This window comes from Cygnus olor, chromosome 13, assembly GCF_009769625.2.
Source record: "Cygnus olor isolate bCygOlo1 chromosome 13, bCygOlo1.pri.v2, whole genome shotgun sequence".
Lineage (NCBI taxonomy): Eukaryota > Metazoa > Chordata > Aves > Anseriformes > Anatidae > Cygnus > Cygnus olor.
Window position 1 is genome coordinate 8,066,816 of NC_049181.1, and position 18,405 is coordinate 8,085,220.

General features: G+C 42.0%; 1 protein-coding gene across 5 annotated transcripts in view; it reads left to right on the forward strand.

Annotated features, from left to right (window-relative positions):
- The window catches only part of GPC3 (glypican 3), a 149,251-nt gene that overhangs the window by 19,643 nt on the left and 111,203 nt on the right, over nucleotides 1-18,405 (forward strand). For 2 of the 5 annotated variants that reach the window (XM_040572766.1, XM_040572767.1), the window contains exon 3: nucleotides 17,884-18,015. The exons of the other annotated variants lie outside the window; for them this stretch is intronic. In XM_040572766.1, coding sequence (XP_040428700.1) covers nucleotides 17,884-18,015 — 132 coding nt within the window. The remainder of the gene's footprint in view (nucleotides 1-17,883; nucleotides 18,016-18,405) is intronic. 5 annotated transcript variants of the gene reach the window in all.

Sequence of the window (18,405 nt, forward strand, 5' to 3'; positions counted from 1 at the left end):
TGTCATAAAAAAGCAATTTTAAAAGCAGTAGAGAACAGTAAGGCTCCATCTAGGATTACAACTCATGGCTTCGGAATTCACTTTTTTTGAAGGAATTGGTGAGTAATAGATTGTAGTAATATAGCATATTTGTATTGGTCAAATTCCTATTATGATTGCAATGAAAAATGATGTTCCCTTTTTAGGGAAAGGAAATCAAATAGACCTAGTAATTCATGTGAGGAGATTAGTTTTCACATTCTTTCCTTTCCTTTTAGTTTAAGCCAATCAGGTCAACACATTCTCGTGAATCTATCTCATAAAAAATAGAATCAAATTGCTGCTGAATTTCTGAGGAATTATAGAAATGACATGCATCCTTTTACTGCCCTTTAATTATAAGATTATTTCAGTCTGCCTCAGTCTCCTGTGATGGTGGTCTATCAACTGTTCTTAAATATTGCCTCATAAATTCCAAATACTACTACAAATGGAAGAAAACACTATGCCAGCACAGATCATGGCAGGGTAAGAATTACCATTTTTGCCGTCAGATTCTTCACTGGCTAATTTAGGTGCTCAGCTTCCTTCTGGGTGAGGCTTTTAAGATTATTTATGCCATTGTTTGTCAAGGGAGTGCTCGGTCTCTGATGTCCGGCTGCACAGCTGGGATTGACCCTCTTATGAAACCTTTGGGAATTATTATGTACTTAGTGAGAACTAGATGGAGGTCTTTGAGATGGCCTGAGCAGGATTTTTATTTGTGGTGTAATGCATTGCTTCCCTTAGCCCCATAGAAGAGGGGCTAGGACATACAGCTTGTGAACAGTCCTGCAGTTGAGCATTTTCTTATGTAGAAAATACTTTAAAAAAAAAAAAAAGAAGTATTATCTAAAGAAACAAATGACCAGGAAAATACTAAATCTCTTGCATGATACCTTTTATTATTGTTTGTTGTAAGGAGGAGTTGGCTCCCACTATTAGTGCATCAGTAGGAAATGTTGAAGATGTGTGCTCTCTCTTTTTCCTCTGAGAGGCCAGCAAGAGCCCAGTGCTGGGTGGTGGCCTTCTACTGAGTGTCCTGTGAAGAGCGTGGTGATGAACCAAAACCACTGCCATGGATGCTGTGTTTAAAATGAACAATACTTGTGGGAGTGAATGATGGCTGTCCCCAGGATTAGACAGCGAGCTGATCTGAGGTGAGTTTAGGAGACAGGACGGTCATACTTGCCTGTGGTCCTGCAGAATGGTGGTATGGCAGCTTGGTGACTGTGTTGGGCTTTGCCTTCTGTAGAAACCAGGGGAACAACAGGATGAGGACAGCTGGCCTCCAGGCTGGAGGGGTGTTGCTGTGATACGTGATCGTGACTGAACGCTGGGGGGCTTTGCGGCCTTTGGTGCATATATGAACAGCCCAGGAACCCTGCTTTTTTGTAGGTTCACTTCTGCCCAGCTGTGCTGCATTCCTATGGCAGCTCCTCGCTGGGGCCGGAACCTAAAATGGTGCTGAGATGTATCCCTCATGCACTGACTGGCACCCGGGGGAGAGCACATAATGCAGTGACCAGGAGGTCATGCGCTTATTGCAAGTCGTGTGATATGGTGTTGTAATAAATTAAGAAAGTGCCTGCATTTAAAGGATAGTCTTGAGAGGGGGGGAGGGTCTGCTTTGTAGAGTACTTGTGCTCATGTAGCCTTCATTGTCCTTGGGAATGAGCTGTAAAGGTTAAAGGTATGTTTCCATACAGAATAGCTTTCCTCATCTGCTTTTCAGAAGGGCAAGGAGGCCCAGATGTCTGCGGAGAGGTGGCACTTGTGGGTTGGGATTTGCAGCAGCTTTAAAGCTGGGGGTAATAAGTAAGCTGCTTTTTTCCCCTCTTGTCTTGTTTGTAGGCTGTTTGTTTAGATAATGGCCTGAAAATGATATTAGTAACCCTGTATGTCATGTTCTGCTAGCAGCGAAGAAGAAGAAGCAGTGCATTTGACATTTTGGGGAAAGGGTTCACTTTCTAATGGATGTGGTTCAGAATCTACTTCTTGAACTAATGGACAGTATAAGATTATTTTTACTAGGTTGCATAGATTCTTACCTTGAAGATGCACTGCAAAGTGCATTGCATTGCTAGTATTAAATGAAAGCAAACGCTTCACAAGAGATGAGAAGGTAGTCTTTGAATTGGTGGGAGGTTGAAAGCCATTTATTTCTCTGCCTTGTGATGCTTCACTGGCATAAGCATGAAAAATAATTAGACTCACTGGTAAGTAAATATTTGATCCTGAAACGCATCTTGAAGTTACAGAGCTGGCAGAAAGTAACCTCTTCAGATGCACATTGATCCTCCTAGATTCGTCTCACACCAACAGCTAGATCGCAAAATTGCATTCAGAAAACTACATCAGAAGAACTTGATTGAGGTTGAAAAAGTTTATGAAGGTTGTGAGCAAACCAAGCAATCTGTGCAACCTCAATTTATTTCTGTCCTGTGCTTTAGAATACAGCCTTTAATTATAGGATAATGTGTATTTTTCCACAAGCTTTCTTCCCTTGTGTAAGGGCACTGAACAAACATTGCACGTTAATGAGTCACTTTTTCTCCTCACGGTTTGATGCCTTGCTCTTAATATTTTCAAATATTGCTGAAGGACAGAATTCGTTAAATTTTCAATTGTGTATGAATATTTTCCTTTAGTTTTGTGCTGTTTCATGATGTTCAACACTGAGTAGCAGTATGTTTGCTCCACAGATGGAAAAACTGAAATTCCGAAAGAGCCTAGTAAAGACACTGCATTAACCACCATGTAGCGATACGTATTCAAGATGTCGGTCTTGGCTCTGGGTACAGCTTCCTTCTCTCATGCTGGCTTTGTGCGGTCCAAACCTTTCAACTTCTGGAGCTGGCAAGGCAAGGATCTGGAGGAGCTGTGCCCAACTTCCAAATACTTAAACTTTTCTTAAGTTAGCAAAAAGGAATAGTAATGCACAAAAATCCAGGCCCTCTTTTAAAAAGCAGGAGATTGCAAAGTTGAAAACAATAATAATTTCAAACTTTCTTTCACACTCCCCTCAAAGCACAAGTTAATTGGATCTAGATACATTTGTTTGAGATACAGGGGAAAAAAACCAACCTCAACCATACCCCCTAAACTATGACAGAAAAGTTCATGTTTAAACTCTCATAAAATCCTGTCAAAATTCAAGTTTGGTTTCTAAGTTTGGGAAATGCTTCAGCTATTTAAAGAAAAGGTCACCAGGATTTTGTACTGTGGGCAAAAGAAAAGAAATCTTCTCTGCCTTGTTCTTGGAAGCAGCTGAACCATTTCGGCTGAAATTAAAATTTGCCTGAGGCAGACAAGTTGTACAAAGTTGCTGTGGTTAGAGCTTGGAAAAATTATAGGTAAGTAGAAACAGGGTCTAAAGATCAGAAGCATTAGGCAACTGTAATATGCAGAGCTACCAGCTCTGCCTATGATCAGTTATAATATTTAATCTAAATGTCTGTTGCGGAAAGCTTTTGCACTATTCTGTAGTGTTATCATTAATTCAGAGATTTGGAGGAGACTCAAAAGCTGTAGTTAAAGTAAATTTGCTTGCAGAATGTTGGATGGCTTTTTATCCTCTCTATATATAGTGTTAGGAACATGTCGGTTCCCAACAGCTAGATCTGTGTAAGCAATATGTACTGTGTTCATGCAAACCTTCTCAGGTGTCCGTATAGCTGTTTGCCTTCCTGTAATCAGACTGGGTAATAGACAAATGTAACAAATCTCGCTCAAAAACAAATCTTTCAAAAGTATAAATTTATTACTTGTTTGCTGATGCAAACTCATAATGCAAATTTTCGTTCTGTTTCTATAAACTGTTATGCCTTTTTATTCATGTTACATTGACTCTTGCAGCATTGCTAAGCAAGTTAAAGCATGTGTGGATATTCTTGCATGGAAGGCATTTCCTTACTAGTTTTTAAACTCTTCAGGGACTAATCCAGCCAGAGAACTTACTTTTATAGTAAAGAGATCACCTGTTCAAGGACTTGACTCTAAACAGTATGAATTTGCCAAAAATATTCCAAACTACTTAATGTGTTTGGAGGAGAGGGAGAGAAATGGAACAAGAAAGAAAAGGAAAAGAATGATGTGATTCCATGTGTAACAAGCGCTGAGCCTGTGTCAGGTCTCAGGAGCTGCAGGGAGGATGCTGCAATAGCCTGAGTTGAACCCAATGCCACTGTCTTGTGGGTGAAATGTTGCCCAAATCTGTAATATTGATGACCATGATTCATTGGGCAATAGTGGAAAAGCCACTGGCAGCAGGTGTAAAGCTTTAAGTTGTACCAAAACTATGCTTTTGAGTTACTCTGGGTTGGGATGGAGAGACTGAATACTGAGGAGCTTATGTGCTGTGTTAATGCCAGGTTTTGGTACTAAAACCAGCCATTAGCTACACAGAATGATGAAGTCAGGTGGTGACCCGAGCTCTTAGATCTTTAGTGCTGTAAAACTCTTGTGAAAGTGGGGTTGGTGTCTTCCTGAGGCCAAAGCCTGTTGTTTCTGAGCCTTTCTGCAAGGACTGTCCTGGGAAAGCAGAGATATATCTCCTCTTCCCTGCACATTAAGTGTTTTTTGTAGAGGTCTGAAAGTGCACATAACTCATTGTGATATATTTGAAGGCTCCAAGAGAAGTGTTTGTGCAAGTATTGGAGCTGAGGTTGCAGTAAAACAGCAGCAGCTAAGCCCAAGGGTAAAAATGGACAGAAAACGAGTCCTACGTGTTATTCTGAAGGTGACCCTTTTGCTTTGTCTTGGGCACTGAAGGGAGGATCCCGAAGGATCCCTCTGTGATACAGGTGGTGCCAATGTGCAACACTGTTCCTCTATCCTCATTTTATAGATAATTAAAACTTTAGGTTGCCACCACTGCATGCACCAAGATTTGGAGAAGGAATATAAGACTGGGTGGGGACTGAAGTCAAGTCTTGCTTCCCTGCTGACCTCTGGGCTGTGCGCCCCCTTTTTCCTGAAGAGCCAGCTTCCAAGGCAGAAGGACTTGCTTCTCTGCTATTTTTCAATATTTTCTTTTATGACCTGCCAGTTGCTAATACTTCATGTAGCAGTTGGTGCCACCTTGCTCACTGTCCTCCCTTGCCTCCTTGGCCATGCTTGCTGCCTCCTTTGCTCTCCATGGAGCGCCCAGTCTTCCTCTCCCGGAGTGAGATGGTTGAAGAGGTCATGCGGTATTAATAGGGAAGCAGATCTCTGATTCTGTTTCTGCTTATGTACTCTGACATTTCTGACGTTATGTGAAGTGTAAAATGTTTTAGAGAAAACAACAACTTGGCTTTCACTGAAAAATTAATTACCTTGGCACTTTGTCTGTTATGGTGGGCTTTTGTCAGAGGACAAAGCCACTGATGTTGGGGGAACAGATGAGGTGGTAAAAGGACAACAGTAACATTAAAGAGAGAAAATCTGCATTAAGGTAAAAAGATCTAATTAAGCGTTGATTATCAGGGAACGATGTAAACTCTTCAGAAAGCATTACCTTCTGTGCACTTATTCTATAGAGCAATTTATATACCTAAGTTTATCTGCTTCATAAATTAGTCTTTCCTGTAATTACAGTTAATGGACTATGACTGTCTTTGCTCTTCAGCAGTATTCTGTTTCTTCACTCCTTAATGCTCAAATGCACCTGGTACAGCAAAGCATATACTGCTCCTTGCATGTAAGAGTTGCAGGCAGGGGAAAAACAGATGGGCTTTGTGCACTTCTTAAATGCTTTTGGAGATCTAGTTTATTAAATAAAAATAAAAATACAAGGGGAGGTGAAATACCAGAGGGCTGTCCTGTTGGTCCTTTCTGACCTTCTCAATGTTGGCTTTCTTTCTGCGCTTGTAAAGGAAGAGCTTATCAAGGAGCTTCTGTTTAAAGTTGAGGAGAAGGTGATGTAGGTTCCAGCTGAAATCTCAGGTGGGCAACCAGCACCTAGTGCTAATGACAGTGACGTAGCACTGGGTTATAAATACACATTCAAGTGTTTGCACCCAGTCAGAGTGCAAACATAAACAGAAGTGGTGCTGTTGCATCTGGTTCTCTTTCTCTCGCTCTCAATCTCTCTCTCTCTGGGGTTTGCAATCTGAGTGTAAACGGAGCGGCAGCATTTGGGTACAGACCAAAGGGATGCAGATAAATGGGCACAATGTTAAGTGAATGAAGAGCTCTTGTTCTGACATTTTGGCAAAGAAGGAGGGAAGGAAGATTTGCCTAGAAATAAGTAGCATTGCCCATGTTTCTGGTAGCCTTTCAGACGTAGAGCATGGGAGAAGATTAATTAGTCAGCAAGTATATTCAAATTTCTATTTCTTCAAACTTTCTTGAAGAAGAAATGGAACCAGACCATGGGCTGATGACGTGAACTGAGAAAGGGAATACCTGGAGCTTGCTTGGCCATTAGTATTCTATTAAATTTTCCCTTGTTTCTAACGATATAAGGAGTACTTAAAAGGATACATGTCATTAAATGGATATCTGACACAGTTCTTTCACTGCTTATGATGCTTTTGATTATTAATATAGATAAAATTTAAATGATCAGAATATAAAAACTCCCTTTTTGTCTTTCTAATGTTTTTGGCTGCCTGTTAAATTATATGGGGAAAGTGAGCGGCCCATTTCTTAGTACAGTGGTGTTCACCCAAATACTTCAAAATGCTTGATAGCATAAAATGAAGTGTTCATGGTTTGTTTGTTTTCCTCCTAACAATGACATTTTAGGCTGAATCATAGTTGCTCCTTCAAAATGCAGTTGCCTTGTCCTTACTACATAATTGCATTTCTTATATATTACGGTACTGTCTTGCAGCGTATTATGTCAGGTTTTGAATAAAGTTTTTAAACCCTTGTAGCATAGGGATGACTGTTCTATTGGGCTGAATTCTCTTTTACAGGAATTTTTTTTACATGAAATATTAGTTGTCTTAGGCACATCTGTGTGGTTTTGTGTATTTATTATATTGTGTTTGTTGTTCTTCAGTCTAAAAGCATGCAGAGAATGCTGTGCTGGAATGGTTTCCTGCCCAGGACCTTACAGCATATGCACTTTTTAGGTCACTGTTGCCCAGCTGTAGGAGTTAAAGGAGAACAGTTGGGGACTACATCTGTTCTCAGCCATCTGACTTCTTTTTTCAGTGCTTGCTGTTGAACGAGTCAGTCTGTAAGTTTTGCTTTCTCTGCTTCTTCCTTGGAGGAGGAAATGACAGTAGACATTCACTGACTGTAGTAGGGATACAGTAACGGACTGTACTGGTTGCTGACCAGTACATGCATATTAATGGCATGTATAGGTGCGATTGAATACATCCAGCAGCTTTGATGACTGGTTCTGCTGAGAGGTCCTCTGCGTGTAAAGGTTTGCACTGGTTCAGCTGAGATGGTTAGTTGCTACAACTGCAAGAAAATGGAAATGTAGTTTTATTTGTGCACCACTGGTCTTGCTCATAACCAGGTTGCTTTTGTAGGTAGCTTTCATCTCCTTAAGGGGAATGTGCTTTGTTCCTGTTTGAGTGCTTTCATAGTAAAGGATCTGTTCCTTTAGGCCGGAGTTGAAGTGTTTGCTCTCTGGCAGATGAAGGTGTAATCTGTTGTGTGACTGACTTTGAAGCTGGCTTCACCAGCTGAGGATGTGGTCCATACCTTTGTGCAGCATGCAGCCTCTGGCTCGCACAACCCTGCAGGCAGTAAGGAGAGGTGTTTTCCTTCTGACTTCTGGCAGAGGCATCATCCAGCTGCCTCGTGGCAGTGGGCTGGAAGTGTCTCTGCAGTCTCATTGACTGCTTTTCTGCCAGTTGTGTAGTCCTTCTGCATAAGACGCAGCAAGGAGTCTTGTACCAACCCATTCTGCATGCTGTCATCCAATTTAGTTATTGGGCAATGCTGTCTTCCTTTGTGCCATTTACCATACTTCACAAACTCAGACGTAATGTTGTTGCTGTTGTAGAGGCCTGCTAATTATTTAAAACCAAAGGTTAATGAATGATTATGATAAGGGTTCTGTAATATGATTGCAAGAGCTAAATAATTAAAATTTTAAAAAGCAGTTTAACATGTCTTTGACGTGGCGCCTGGGGAGTAGGCAAGAATCTTGTTTTAATCACTTAATAGCAATTCAACAAGCAAGGCAGCACAGTAGATTGAGGGGTGTTAGTAAGTGCAGTGTTGATGGAGAATTCAATAAGATGAAGAGAGCAGCTCAGTAACCCAGAGCTAGTTAGCACTAGCTGGAGGCTGGGGAGGAGGGAGCTGGGAACCCAGAGAGGTCAGCGTACCTGAACTGTGCAGGGCTTGCTGAAAGCTGCCCAGCAGCAGTTGGCAAAGGAAGTACAAAACACCGCAGCAGGGACTGGGGTCTCTGAAATGGGCTCCTGGGGAGTCTGAGCAAAACCATGTGCTGGGTGTGAGTTTGCTGGGAGGAGGATGGGCTTGGTGCAGCCCCTCGTGTGGTGGACGTGGTAGGAGAAATGAGCTGTAGCTGTGTTTGGAAGCTGTTTGCTTTCCAGAGCAGAGTGATAGACCTGGACCATTCATCTGCTGCTGGCGGTGTGTTGCTGCAGCAGGATATTTTATGGGTGTTTGTGGCTGCCCTGAGGACACTATCCAGGCTTGCAGGGGGATGGTTGTGCTGTGGGCCACCAGGATGAGTGGTCAATAGCAAGGCAGCAGTTATGAGGTTTCCTTTTCAGAAAATGCTAGATTTTTCAAACTTGAAAATGCTGACTTGCAAGACAGTTCCCTGTTTCTCCTAATGCTAGATCTGCCCTTCTTGATAGCGTTTTTGCATGGGCATTTTCTTTTAGGGAAGAGAAACACCATCTGTTCTTGCATCGTGAGCAGGGTGTTGGGCAGATATGATTGGTAGCCGTAAGGTCATATGCTGGCACTTTCTCTTGCTTTCATTTTGGTTGCCTCTTTTAGGAAAGATGCAGAGATGTTCCTGGGTGCATGGGACAACTTTTTGGTATTCTGTTTTCATTTTAATAAGGGTTACATTCAGACTGAAGCATTTGCCATCCACACTCTGCAGGCATTTCACATTTCACACTTTCAAGCAGGAGTCTTCCTCTGAGAGTTTTAACTGTGTGTTGGCCTAGATAAACATTAACTGTGAGGATAATCTCTCTTTTGACATTTAGGGTGCACGGAGCCCGTGGGACCCTGCTTTGTGTTGACACGAGTAAGTGCACAGTTGCAGATGCTCAGAGGAAACGGCTGGTCGTCAGCTATGGGGATGTGCCAGTTGCTGTTTTGCAGTGGTGGAAAGTTTAGGGCGATCTCTGGCTTTTGGCTCAGTAGCTGCTGGCTTCCCTCACTGGTCAGTGATGAGCGTGAGCTCCTGATAACCGATTTGGAAAAAGCAACTTTGCAGAGCGTTCTGTGCAGCAAGGCAGCTTGCTCTCTGGTGCTAAGCCACTTCTGGTGTCTTTGCAAGTGTTATTGTTCTGTATTGACAGCTGGCTTGTAAATCAACCGCTCGGTTGCCAGACTCGGGGAATGTGGAAATGCCTTATAAGCACTCTCATGTTTTGTGATCATTTTAATTTGCGAATATTTAGAGCCTTTTTATGTTGGTGCGAAGTAAAATAAAACATGCTCCCTGACAGGTGCCAAGACAGCCTCTGAAGGAATTGCTTTTGTGAGGGTCTGAGAAGGGGTTTTGTAGAGAAACTGCTGCGGTCTCCGGGGACAGAAGAGCACTGGCTTTCGGCTGTTAATTTCATTGTTTAAGGTCAGATGATGTTGATCAAAATCGTGCAACTAATTCCATCAACAAGCAAGATTGTTTACGTAACAGATGGAATTTAATTTGGGTGCTGCTTCTCCTGCATCTCTCCCTGGTTTGATATTTAGGTTGCACCTGAAAAAATACTGGTGTCCATGTTAGGACTGAGTTTATTATGCTTACCTTGCTGGAGAGGTGCTAAGCCAGGGATGTCCCTTATGGCAACTTACTTTTTATTGGTGTTTTTATGGCCCCTGCTGCAGCTTCCATTCATCTTACTTGACTTCAGAGCTGATCTTCCAGTTGCTACATTTCTTTGATTAGTGAAATAAGGTAGTTTTCCTACCCATGTATAAGGGACAAAATTGCTTTCCTTATGCCTCCCTCCTTGCCAAAGTCTTACACAGACTTAATTTTGATACCTTTGTAAATATTTTCTGTGTAAAACAGCAACAGCGGCACTGTGTAAATCCGTGAATCCAGGAAAAAAAAAAATCAATTTCTGAGTTCTGTAGAGCTAGACAGAAAAATGCCTTTTAGCTAAAAACAGATGTTTCAGCAAAAAACAAATGTCACAGGCTCTATTTTTTCATAAAAAACAGGCTGTAGTCTTCTAGCTAGTGTGATATCTGTGAGCTGCCCTTGGCCACAGGTATGTTTTACAGGTGGGTGTTTCGCAGGGCATCCAACAGGAGGCTTCCAGGGAGGGTGCTGAGCTCTGTGCACGCCTCTTACTTTTCTACTAATTCTACTAAAACCAATCTTTCTTCTCTCAGCCCCCGTTCCTAACATACCCAAAGCTGCCTGTAGGTCTTTTTCCTAGCCTGGAATGGTTGTGGCTCAGAAAAGCCTTGTGCATGTCTCCATCTCTGTGGTTGCTCAAAAGAGATCTTATTTAGAAGAACAAATTGTACTTGCAGCTATGTCTGTGCTTCCTCGTGTGAGCTGTTCTGAGGAGAACCTCTGTGCCTGCTCGCAGGTTAAGCTTCATGGCACTGGTGGATGGGCACGATGGGCAACCTTCTGCAGGAGCTGTAGTAGCAAAGAAGCTCTCTTAACTGCTATTGCCATGATCTCGGTAGAAGTAAGGTTAGTCAGAAAAGGCGATGCTGAGGGTAAATTCTCCTTTGGTGATAGCTAGGAAAGATGGATATATTAGATTCACTCTAAAGGCCTAAGCATTATTTCTTCCCTCTGTGGAAATCTCCATCCAGAGCTCACCACTGATCCTACTGAGAGAGGGATTTAGGAGAATCTTAGCAAATAGAGAGCGCTGATAGTGTTAAACTAGTGGATGCTGCTTAATGTCTTTGCTAACTATTGTGCATTGTGCAAATTAACTAAAGCAAGAAGCCTTGGGCCCCTTACCAAGGTTAGTCCCTTGATAAGAGTGTGAGCCTGTCTTAAGAAGCTGGCAGAAGCTGGTCCTGCGGATGGACAAGAGCCAAGGAGCAACTGAGTCTGCACAAAGACAAGAGGTCAACCAGTGGTGACGAGGAAGAGTCACCAACCTTCATCCCCACGACCCTCGGCAACCACCACCAGGAGACACTGCGCAAGCGCAGACGGGAGGAGTTTATGGAAATGACTTCTTGAACTAATTTTATTATGAAGCGGGGACAAGTTATGCACATGTATAGGCGCATTGTGAAACTTCATGCATATGTAACTCTTTACTGCGTATAACCATAGCAAGTTGCCGTGTGGTGTGCGCACGACTTTGGTGGGACCACCCCCCGTGCTGCCCAGTGCTAAATAAACATACCTACTTTACTATCTTACTGATTGTGGAGTCTGTTTTCCTCAAGTCACTGCAGGGACTAGCTTTTTCCTTCTTTATAATTTTGCTCTGAAATTTTGCTCTGAAATTTGGACTGTGTGTGGCATATACCCTTGCAATATTGCTCTAACTGTACACAGCGTAAACACCCCTCTATTCTTTGTAACCGTCCCTTCTGGAAAAGACTTTTGCAACCCAGTGACATATTGAGTGAAGAATCTTATAAGTCGTTATCTTTCAAAAAAAAACTTAGTACTGTGGTGGGATTGGGGTCTGTGACTAGCTCTTCCCTAGTCCTTTGTTCATCTACTAATGAAAGCTTATCTGAGACAACCAGTGTCCTGATAGGATCTGATTTTTCAGTAAAGCAATGATTAGATTAAATGTTTTTCTACTAGTAGAACTCTCCTTCATCTTCCTCTTTATTTTCTAGTTAGAACAGCGGAATAGTTTATTCTCTTGCTTACTGCTCACCTCCTCCCCCCAAATAAATAAATTAAAACAAATACAAACAAAAGCCACCCCCCCACAAACACTTACAGTAGTGGTAAAGATCAGTTTCTTGGGTCTTTATTTCATGACTGCCGAAGGAAAGCATCAGGCTTCGACCAGAGATGCTATGCAGGAGAACTGGCACCAGGGAAACGGTTTCCCCATGACAAACTGGTCACCTGTCCAAGAGTGCTTGCCCTGCAGGAGTTGAGAGAATTGCTACTCTGTTCCTTGGAGGGCTGCTGTGATGACATTTCCCTGCCTGTTTGGATTTCTAGGTAGATAAGTTGCTAAATGGAACTAAAACAGCATTCTGTTCCTGAGAGCAAGACTGAGATTTTTATCTCACTTGAGACTGTTGTCTCTGGTATTGTCTTTCTGCTGGAGCCCTACTAAGTATTTAATAGGTGCACTGGCTTCTGAGATTACAAGCGCTTTGCCGGAAACCCCATTTTGTATCCTGATATCCCCTGAGGGAAAGCAATGCTCAAGTGTTAAGAGGCTGGATTCTGTTTCACCCACCTCATATTATTATTACAAATCATATTATCTTAATGAAACAGGGATCCATGTAATAAAGAATCCGTTGTGTTGGCAAAAATTAAAGATGCATAGGAATTGCGATCATGTTACAATAATTGCCTCAGTAGTAACATTAATGCTTTTTCACTTCAGTTGCTCCTTGTTGATTGAACAACCTTTTCCGTAGGCTATAAATCTTAATGGCTGTACTAATAAAGAACTAAATAGCCTAATAATGTTTCCGAACATAGCATTGCTTTGCTGTTTTAGGAGAAAGCAATTTTTCATCCAAATCCAAACTAGTAAGTGTGACCGTATCTTATCTATACTGTGACTTACAACAGTGTCTTCAGTAGTTAACTGCTTCTACAGGAGGCAGATTCAAAATGAAGAAAAAAAAAGTTCCCAGTAATGGAAAAATTATGATTATTCATTTAAAGTGGGAGATCAAGAACTCTAGTGAAATGTATTTGGCGTTCTTTTTGCCAAGTATCCAGTGCAAATAAAGAAGTGCTTCAACATATGCTTGGTAGGTGTTTGAAACCTGTATTTTACGTTATCAGTGAAGTACTCTTGCTCATCACTGTTTGCACATATGATGCTGCAGACAAAGATGTCTGTTTGGAATACTGGAAAACTAGGGAAGATGATTTGGGGATAGGAGAGCTCTGGTCATGCAGAGACCCATGCTTTTCTTCGAAGTACAGAAAACAAGGTTGTCTTGTGAGCAGGCATGCCATCTGCCTGAGCGCTCACTGTAAAGATTTTTCTCTCACTGAAAATGTCTGTCATTCCAGTTGGTGAATAGAAACGTTTAAAGTGTTCTTTGCTTCATAGCTGGAGTTGCAGAGCTTATGCTTTTTTTTCTTGCAGCTGTGCCCAGAGTAACCCCCCCCCAGTGTTCGATGCTGCTTTTTAGCTGTAACGTGAAGGGATCAAAAAGCGTTCAGTCATCTGTAATTGCTGAGTTTGTCAGATTGTTGAAGGACAGCTTCTTGGGGAATCAGAGGAATAAGACACTCATACACATCGCTGCTGGTACCGCTTATTTTCAGGTCCCATTGACATCGTAGCCTAGCAGCGCTAAATATAACTATCTGTTTTTTAAATGGTGTTGCTTGTCTTAAGGTTAAATGTTTACCAGTTCATCTGCTTACTAGAAATGCAGCAGCAGTTCAGTCTCTCAAGAGATCTGTAGCAACTTGGAGTGCCGCTTCCTGAGCTCAGCATTTGTATGGTGACGGGCACGTTTATCCTACAGTGTGTGCTCTTTTTCAGAGTAACGAGATGTTTCTGGTGATGAAGTCACTTTGTCTGAGAGTTTAGACAAACATAAATTATTGCTAGCTGCTGAATTGAGAAGGCAGTGACCCTAATGTCACCTGCCTGTAGGAAACACCCTGATCTTTCAGCCTTGTGAAGCGTGTCTCTTCTGCAGGCAGCTGCTGTCCCTTCTGAAACTTCTTAACTCTGCAGCCTCGTGTGCAGGAGCACAGCCACTGATCCCTGGGCTCGGGGCTGCAGCTTCAGTCCCCTCTTACCAGAATCAGTGCTATACCCTGCCATGGAGAAGAGATCGTGGGAATGTAAAAACTTTTCTTATGCAGGGGCTTTGATAAACTGAATTATTTTCATACTCTTTTTTTTCTTTTTTTTTCCCAATGTGAATTTAAAAAAAAAAAGTCAGTTGGGAGCTTGGGCGAAGGGGAAGACTTGGACTTGCTAATAGGCTACACTGGCAGATGCAGAGAAAGATTGTGATAATTGTAATGTCTGATGGCATGGTGTGGTTTCCTTAAGGCAAACAGTACTGTAGCTAGTTAGTGCTGCTCTTTTCTCCTTGGAGATGGGCCTCAGCTGTGCTTCTTGAACTCTGGTTAATCTGTTAGGTTCCCAGCTTGTTAATGGACTGTGAAGCCCAGCTCCTGAAATCCTTCAAAAGTCTGGGTATGACCTTTTGTGGTTTTTTCTTTCTCCCTCAGGATTTAGTAGCTTTCCACATTGTGGCAGACTAGTAGAGAGCTGATGCTTTTCCAGGAAGCTTATCTGAAGGTTTGTAGGCTGTGAAACACAGGCAGTGGTGAGATTCAGAATTGGGCCGACAGCTTCGGTGGGCTTAGTGGGATTTTACATGCTCTGAAACATGTTTTTATTGCAAAGACAGAACACTGGAAATGGACTTAACCACCCAAGCACAGAGTAACAGGAGAAGCAGGAGACACTACCTGCTTTGCAAGCCCCCTTTGGAGAGTTTTCTTTGCATCCTACTATTCTGGCAATAGATGATAGACAAATGGGGCTTAACTTTTAAGAGATCCATAATCTTAAGCTTCCGTAAACGAGCATTGTGTTGTGAGCAGCTAAGCAAAGGGAGCTGTCACGCCTGCGTAATAAGGTTTTCACTCTGGCAATGTTTACCACTGCCCTGGCGTACTTCAGCACAGGATGGCAGGAAAAAAGGGATCAGGAGGAGATCTGGGGTTGGTGGAGTTGGTGCTGGGCAGTGAGGGGAGACTGGCTGGCTTCTCTTGGCCCATTTGTCTGTCACATGGAAGGGGCTGAAGAAAACACCCTGTGGAAATGGAGCAGATGATGACACATGGGAGCTTCCCTTCAGGCCTTGGGATCAGGGATGTGATCTGAGCCCACTGGTTTTACCAGGCTCTACTGAAGGCTTGAACTCAGATGAGCTTTTTGTGCCTAATGCCTTCTTTCATAGCGAAATAAGCTTCTACTGCAGTATCTCTGAAGGCACCTTTACAGTGATTGATTTTTTTCTTTTAATTCAGAAACTTTACTGGTAAAGAGTGCATAAATAAGTTGGAAACCAAATGCTTCCTCTCACTCCCCTTCTCTCCAGACTGCCTCCAGAAAGCAAGGTAAAACTTTGCAGATGTAACTTCCATTGCCAGTCAATGATACCGCTGTGAGCCCTGGAAGCTGAAGACCTATGTCCAGTTAAAACTTAATGGAAATACTTAATGGAGAGACTGGGAGGAAGGCTGGCTGCTCTAGCAGGGTCTGTTGATGAAGTGTTGTGACCAATTCTGTTTTATGAGCAGTACAAGATGCTGAGTTAGCTTTGTTAGCTGAAAGGCTTTGGGTGCTCTTAATGTTTTTGTTAATTACAACAAGCGGAGGATAAATTTTCCTTTTTTGGGGGATGTGAATAGATAAAAAGTACTTGAAATAAATTTGTCATATGTACTTGAAAATCCTTTTGTCTGCATTCCTCTTAAGACTTAGCTTTACTGTCAATTTACATACTTTCTGATAAATGCTCTCTTTTGGTGTAAAACAACCTAAATATTTTAAACGTGCCATTTTGATTAGCTATACTACAGATTTGCTTTGACATATCATTTCTTTCGTTCTGCGATGTCCTGACAATTTGTCTCTGTGGCAGCCAAACAAGCAAATTTAAGTATGAAGATATTGTTCATTCCAAAAGTGTCACTGCTAAGTGAGGCAGAGTTTAAGCATTTGATTCACCACCCCCCCCTTTGCATGATGGGAGGTCCATTTCTCAATAATGAAAACAGTTTTCTTGCAAAATTCAATTAAATGAAATATCAACCATAAATCAGAACTGAGCTCTCATTGAGTTCCCATATGTGCCTATTGCTGCAGTGATAACACTGGAAAAAGAATTTGTTTTCCAAACTTATTTTTCTCTTGATCTTTGTTTTTTGGCAGGAAAAAAAATAACAAAAACAAAAACACAAAAACAATGACAAAAAACATTTAGGGAAGGTTGGTGGGCTTCAAAGCCAGTCTTGGTCATATTCCCTGACTAACATCCAAAGCAGTAGCGTGGAGCAATCTGGAGAGGCTTTCTGCTCCCCCTACATAATGGCAATATAAATTTGCTTCTCTTTCTGCTGGGCACGTGTCCACTTTGGGTCTTGGAAACTTGGAGGAGTGGCAACCTCTTCCAGAGTGTGTGGGGGCCCCTGTAAACAGGAAAGATTGGAAGATGCTGTCTGACTCGAACCACAGTTGTTCTCCATGGGTTGGGTATTTAGAATACCTGTCTAGGTTCTCTAAAATTGCACATTTTGTTTTTGAGACGTAATTTTAGAGACGTGTTAATGACTTATTTGAGACTGGTCCATTTGGAATATTTGGGAAAGTGTTGCGACTCCTTTGAGTACTGATTTTTGAGTCTTTTCTGCTAAAACAATGTTATTAAAACAAAAACACCACTGCTTTCTTCGAAATTTTAAAGGCTGCCAGTGAAGCTCTTAGAGTGCAAAATACTTTTTCCTGTGTTAGAATAAGATTATATGAACGGCTAACAAGGAAAGGTAGGTTAAAATAATCCAGATGCATTTTGGAAAATCTATTTCAATTATGTTCTGTGTGCTTTTAGTGGAGACCATAAATTCTAAAGAATTAAGAGAGTCATAAAGATAAGTGTTACAGGAGAGTATGCCTCACATTTCACCTTCAGAAATTAAAATATTCACTGTGAAATCAGACGTTATAAGGGTCACTGCATTGCTTGTGGTCATTAATAGCAGGAGGTGACTGTTGGAAGATCTAAGGGAAACCATTTCCCATAACATGGAAATTGAATGTGCAATTTACTGAAAATTCCCTTCCTATGAAATGGCTTGCTAATGCCAGATTGTGTGTTAAAGGGAACTTTGCTTTATATTTCAAATTTGCATATGGACAGACCATCTAAACTTGCATCTGCCTTGCGTGAAACACTGGTTAAACTAGTTTGAAATGAGGTCATTTTTTCTTTTGTTTAGTGTAGCTGGGCATAAAGGAGGACAAATGAGTTGTGACCAAGACGTTAATGTTTGTAACTGAGAGTGTGCGGTGGCTCAGGTAACACTTCATAATACTGTGTTCTTGAGTGTTTGTGTATCTCTGGAGGTGTATGTAAGTCTGTTAAATGCTAGTCTGCTGCTGTTTAGATAAAATTTGTATGACAAGTAACAATTAATTTAGCCAACTACTTGTGGTGCACTCAAAGCCACCCCCAGACTTTAAAGTAACAACATTTTCCAGTAGAAAGACAGTAAAACCAATGAGGCAGAGCATGCCTGGCCGCCTCCTTGTGGCTATAAATGGGGTGGGGGATTGTTGTAATAAATCGCATAATGTTCCTAATTGTGAGAGTTAACACTGTAGATGATCTTGCTGGCCTTTTGGATGCTCGCTTTGGCACTTGTCTTATTTGCTTTCTAACAAATTTCTGTGGGTTCCCCTCCTGCGGAACATAGCTGTGGGTGTTACTGTACTGTCAGTGTACTCCCCCCTGGCTTTTGCAAAAGGCCCTTGCTACCCCAGTTCCCACTACATACACACCTTCATTTGTTCCCAGTCCCTGGACTGAAGCGGATCAGGTTGCACCTGGAGGCAGAGAGCAGTGAGCACTTCATCTGGGGTCTGCATGCAAGCCAGTCTGCACCACTGAGCGTGAGGACAGGATTAACAGATGCCACGTGCAAAATGCGTAAGTTAACAAAAACGATTTAGGGCATAGGGCTCACAGGGTACAGTAATATCCAACTGCACATAATGGTGAAATACTAGCTTCATCCTGACATCATTAAATGTGATGAATCTCTGCCTCTGACACCATTCTCCAGTGAGCAGTGCTGTGAACACGCATGACTAATGCAAAGGTGTTTGATATTTGGGGTGACATGAAAATTTCAAACGTATATTTTCTACAGCACACCTCGTATCTTGGGGCTGCCCAAGTTTCCTCCTTGTACCTCTTCTAGACATTGGGATGTTTGTGTGCTCAGTTTCTCATTCTTCATTAATGATGTACACAAGTGTCAGCGGAGCTTTCCTTTCTGTGTTTGTTGTTTCTTAGTCATTGACATAGAGGTGTGTG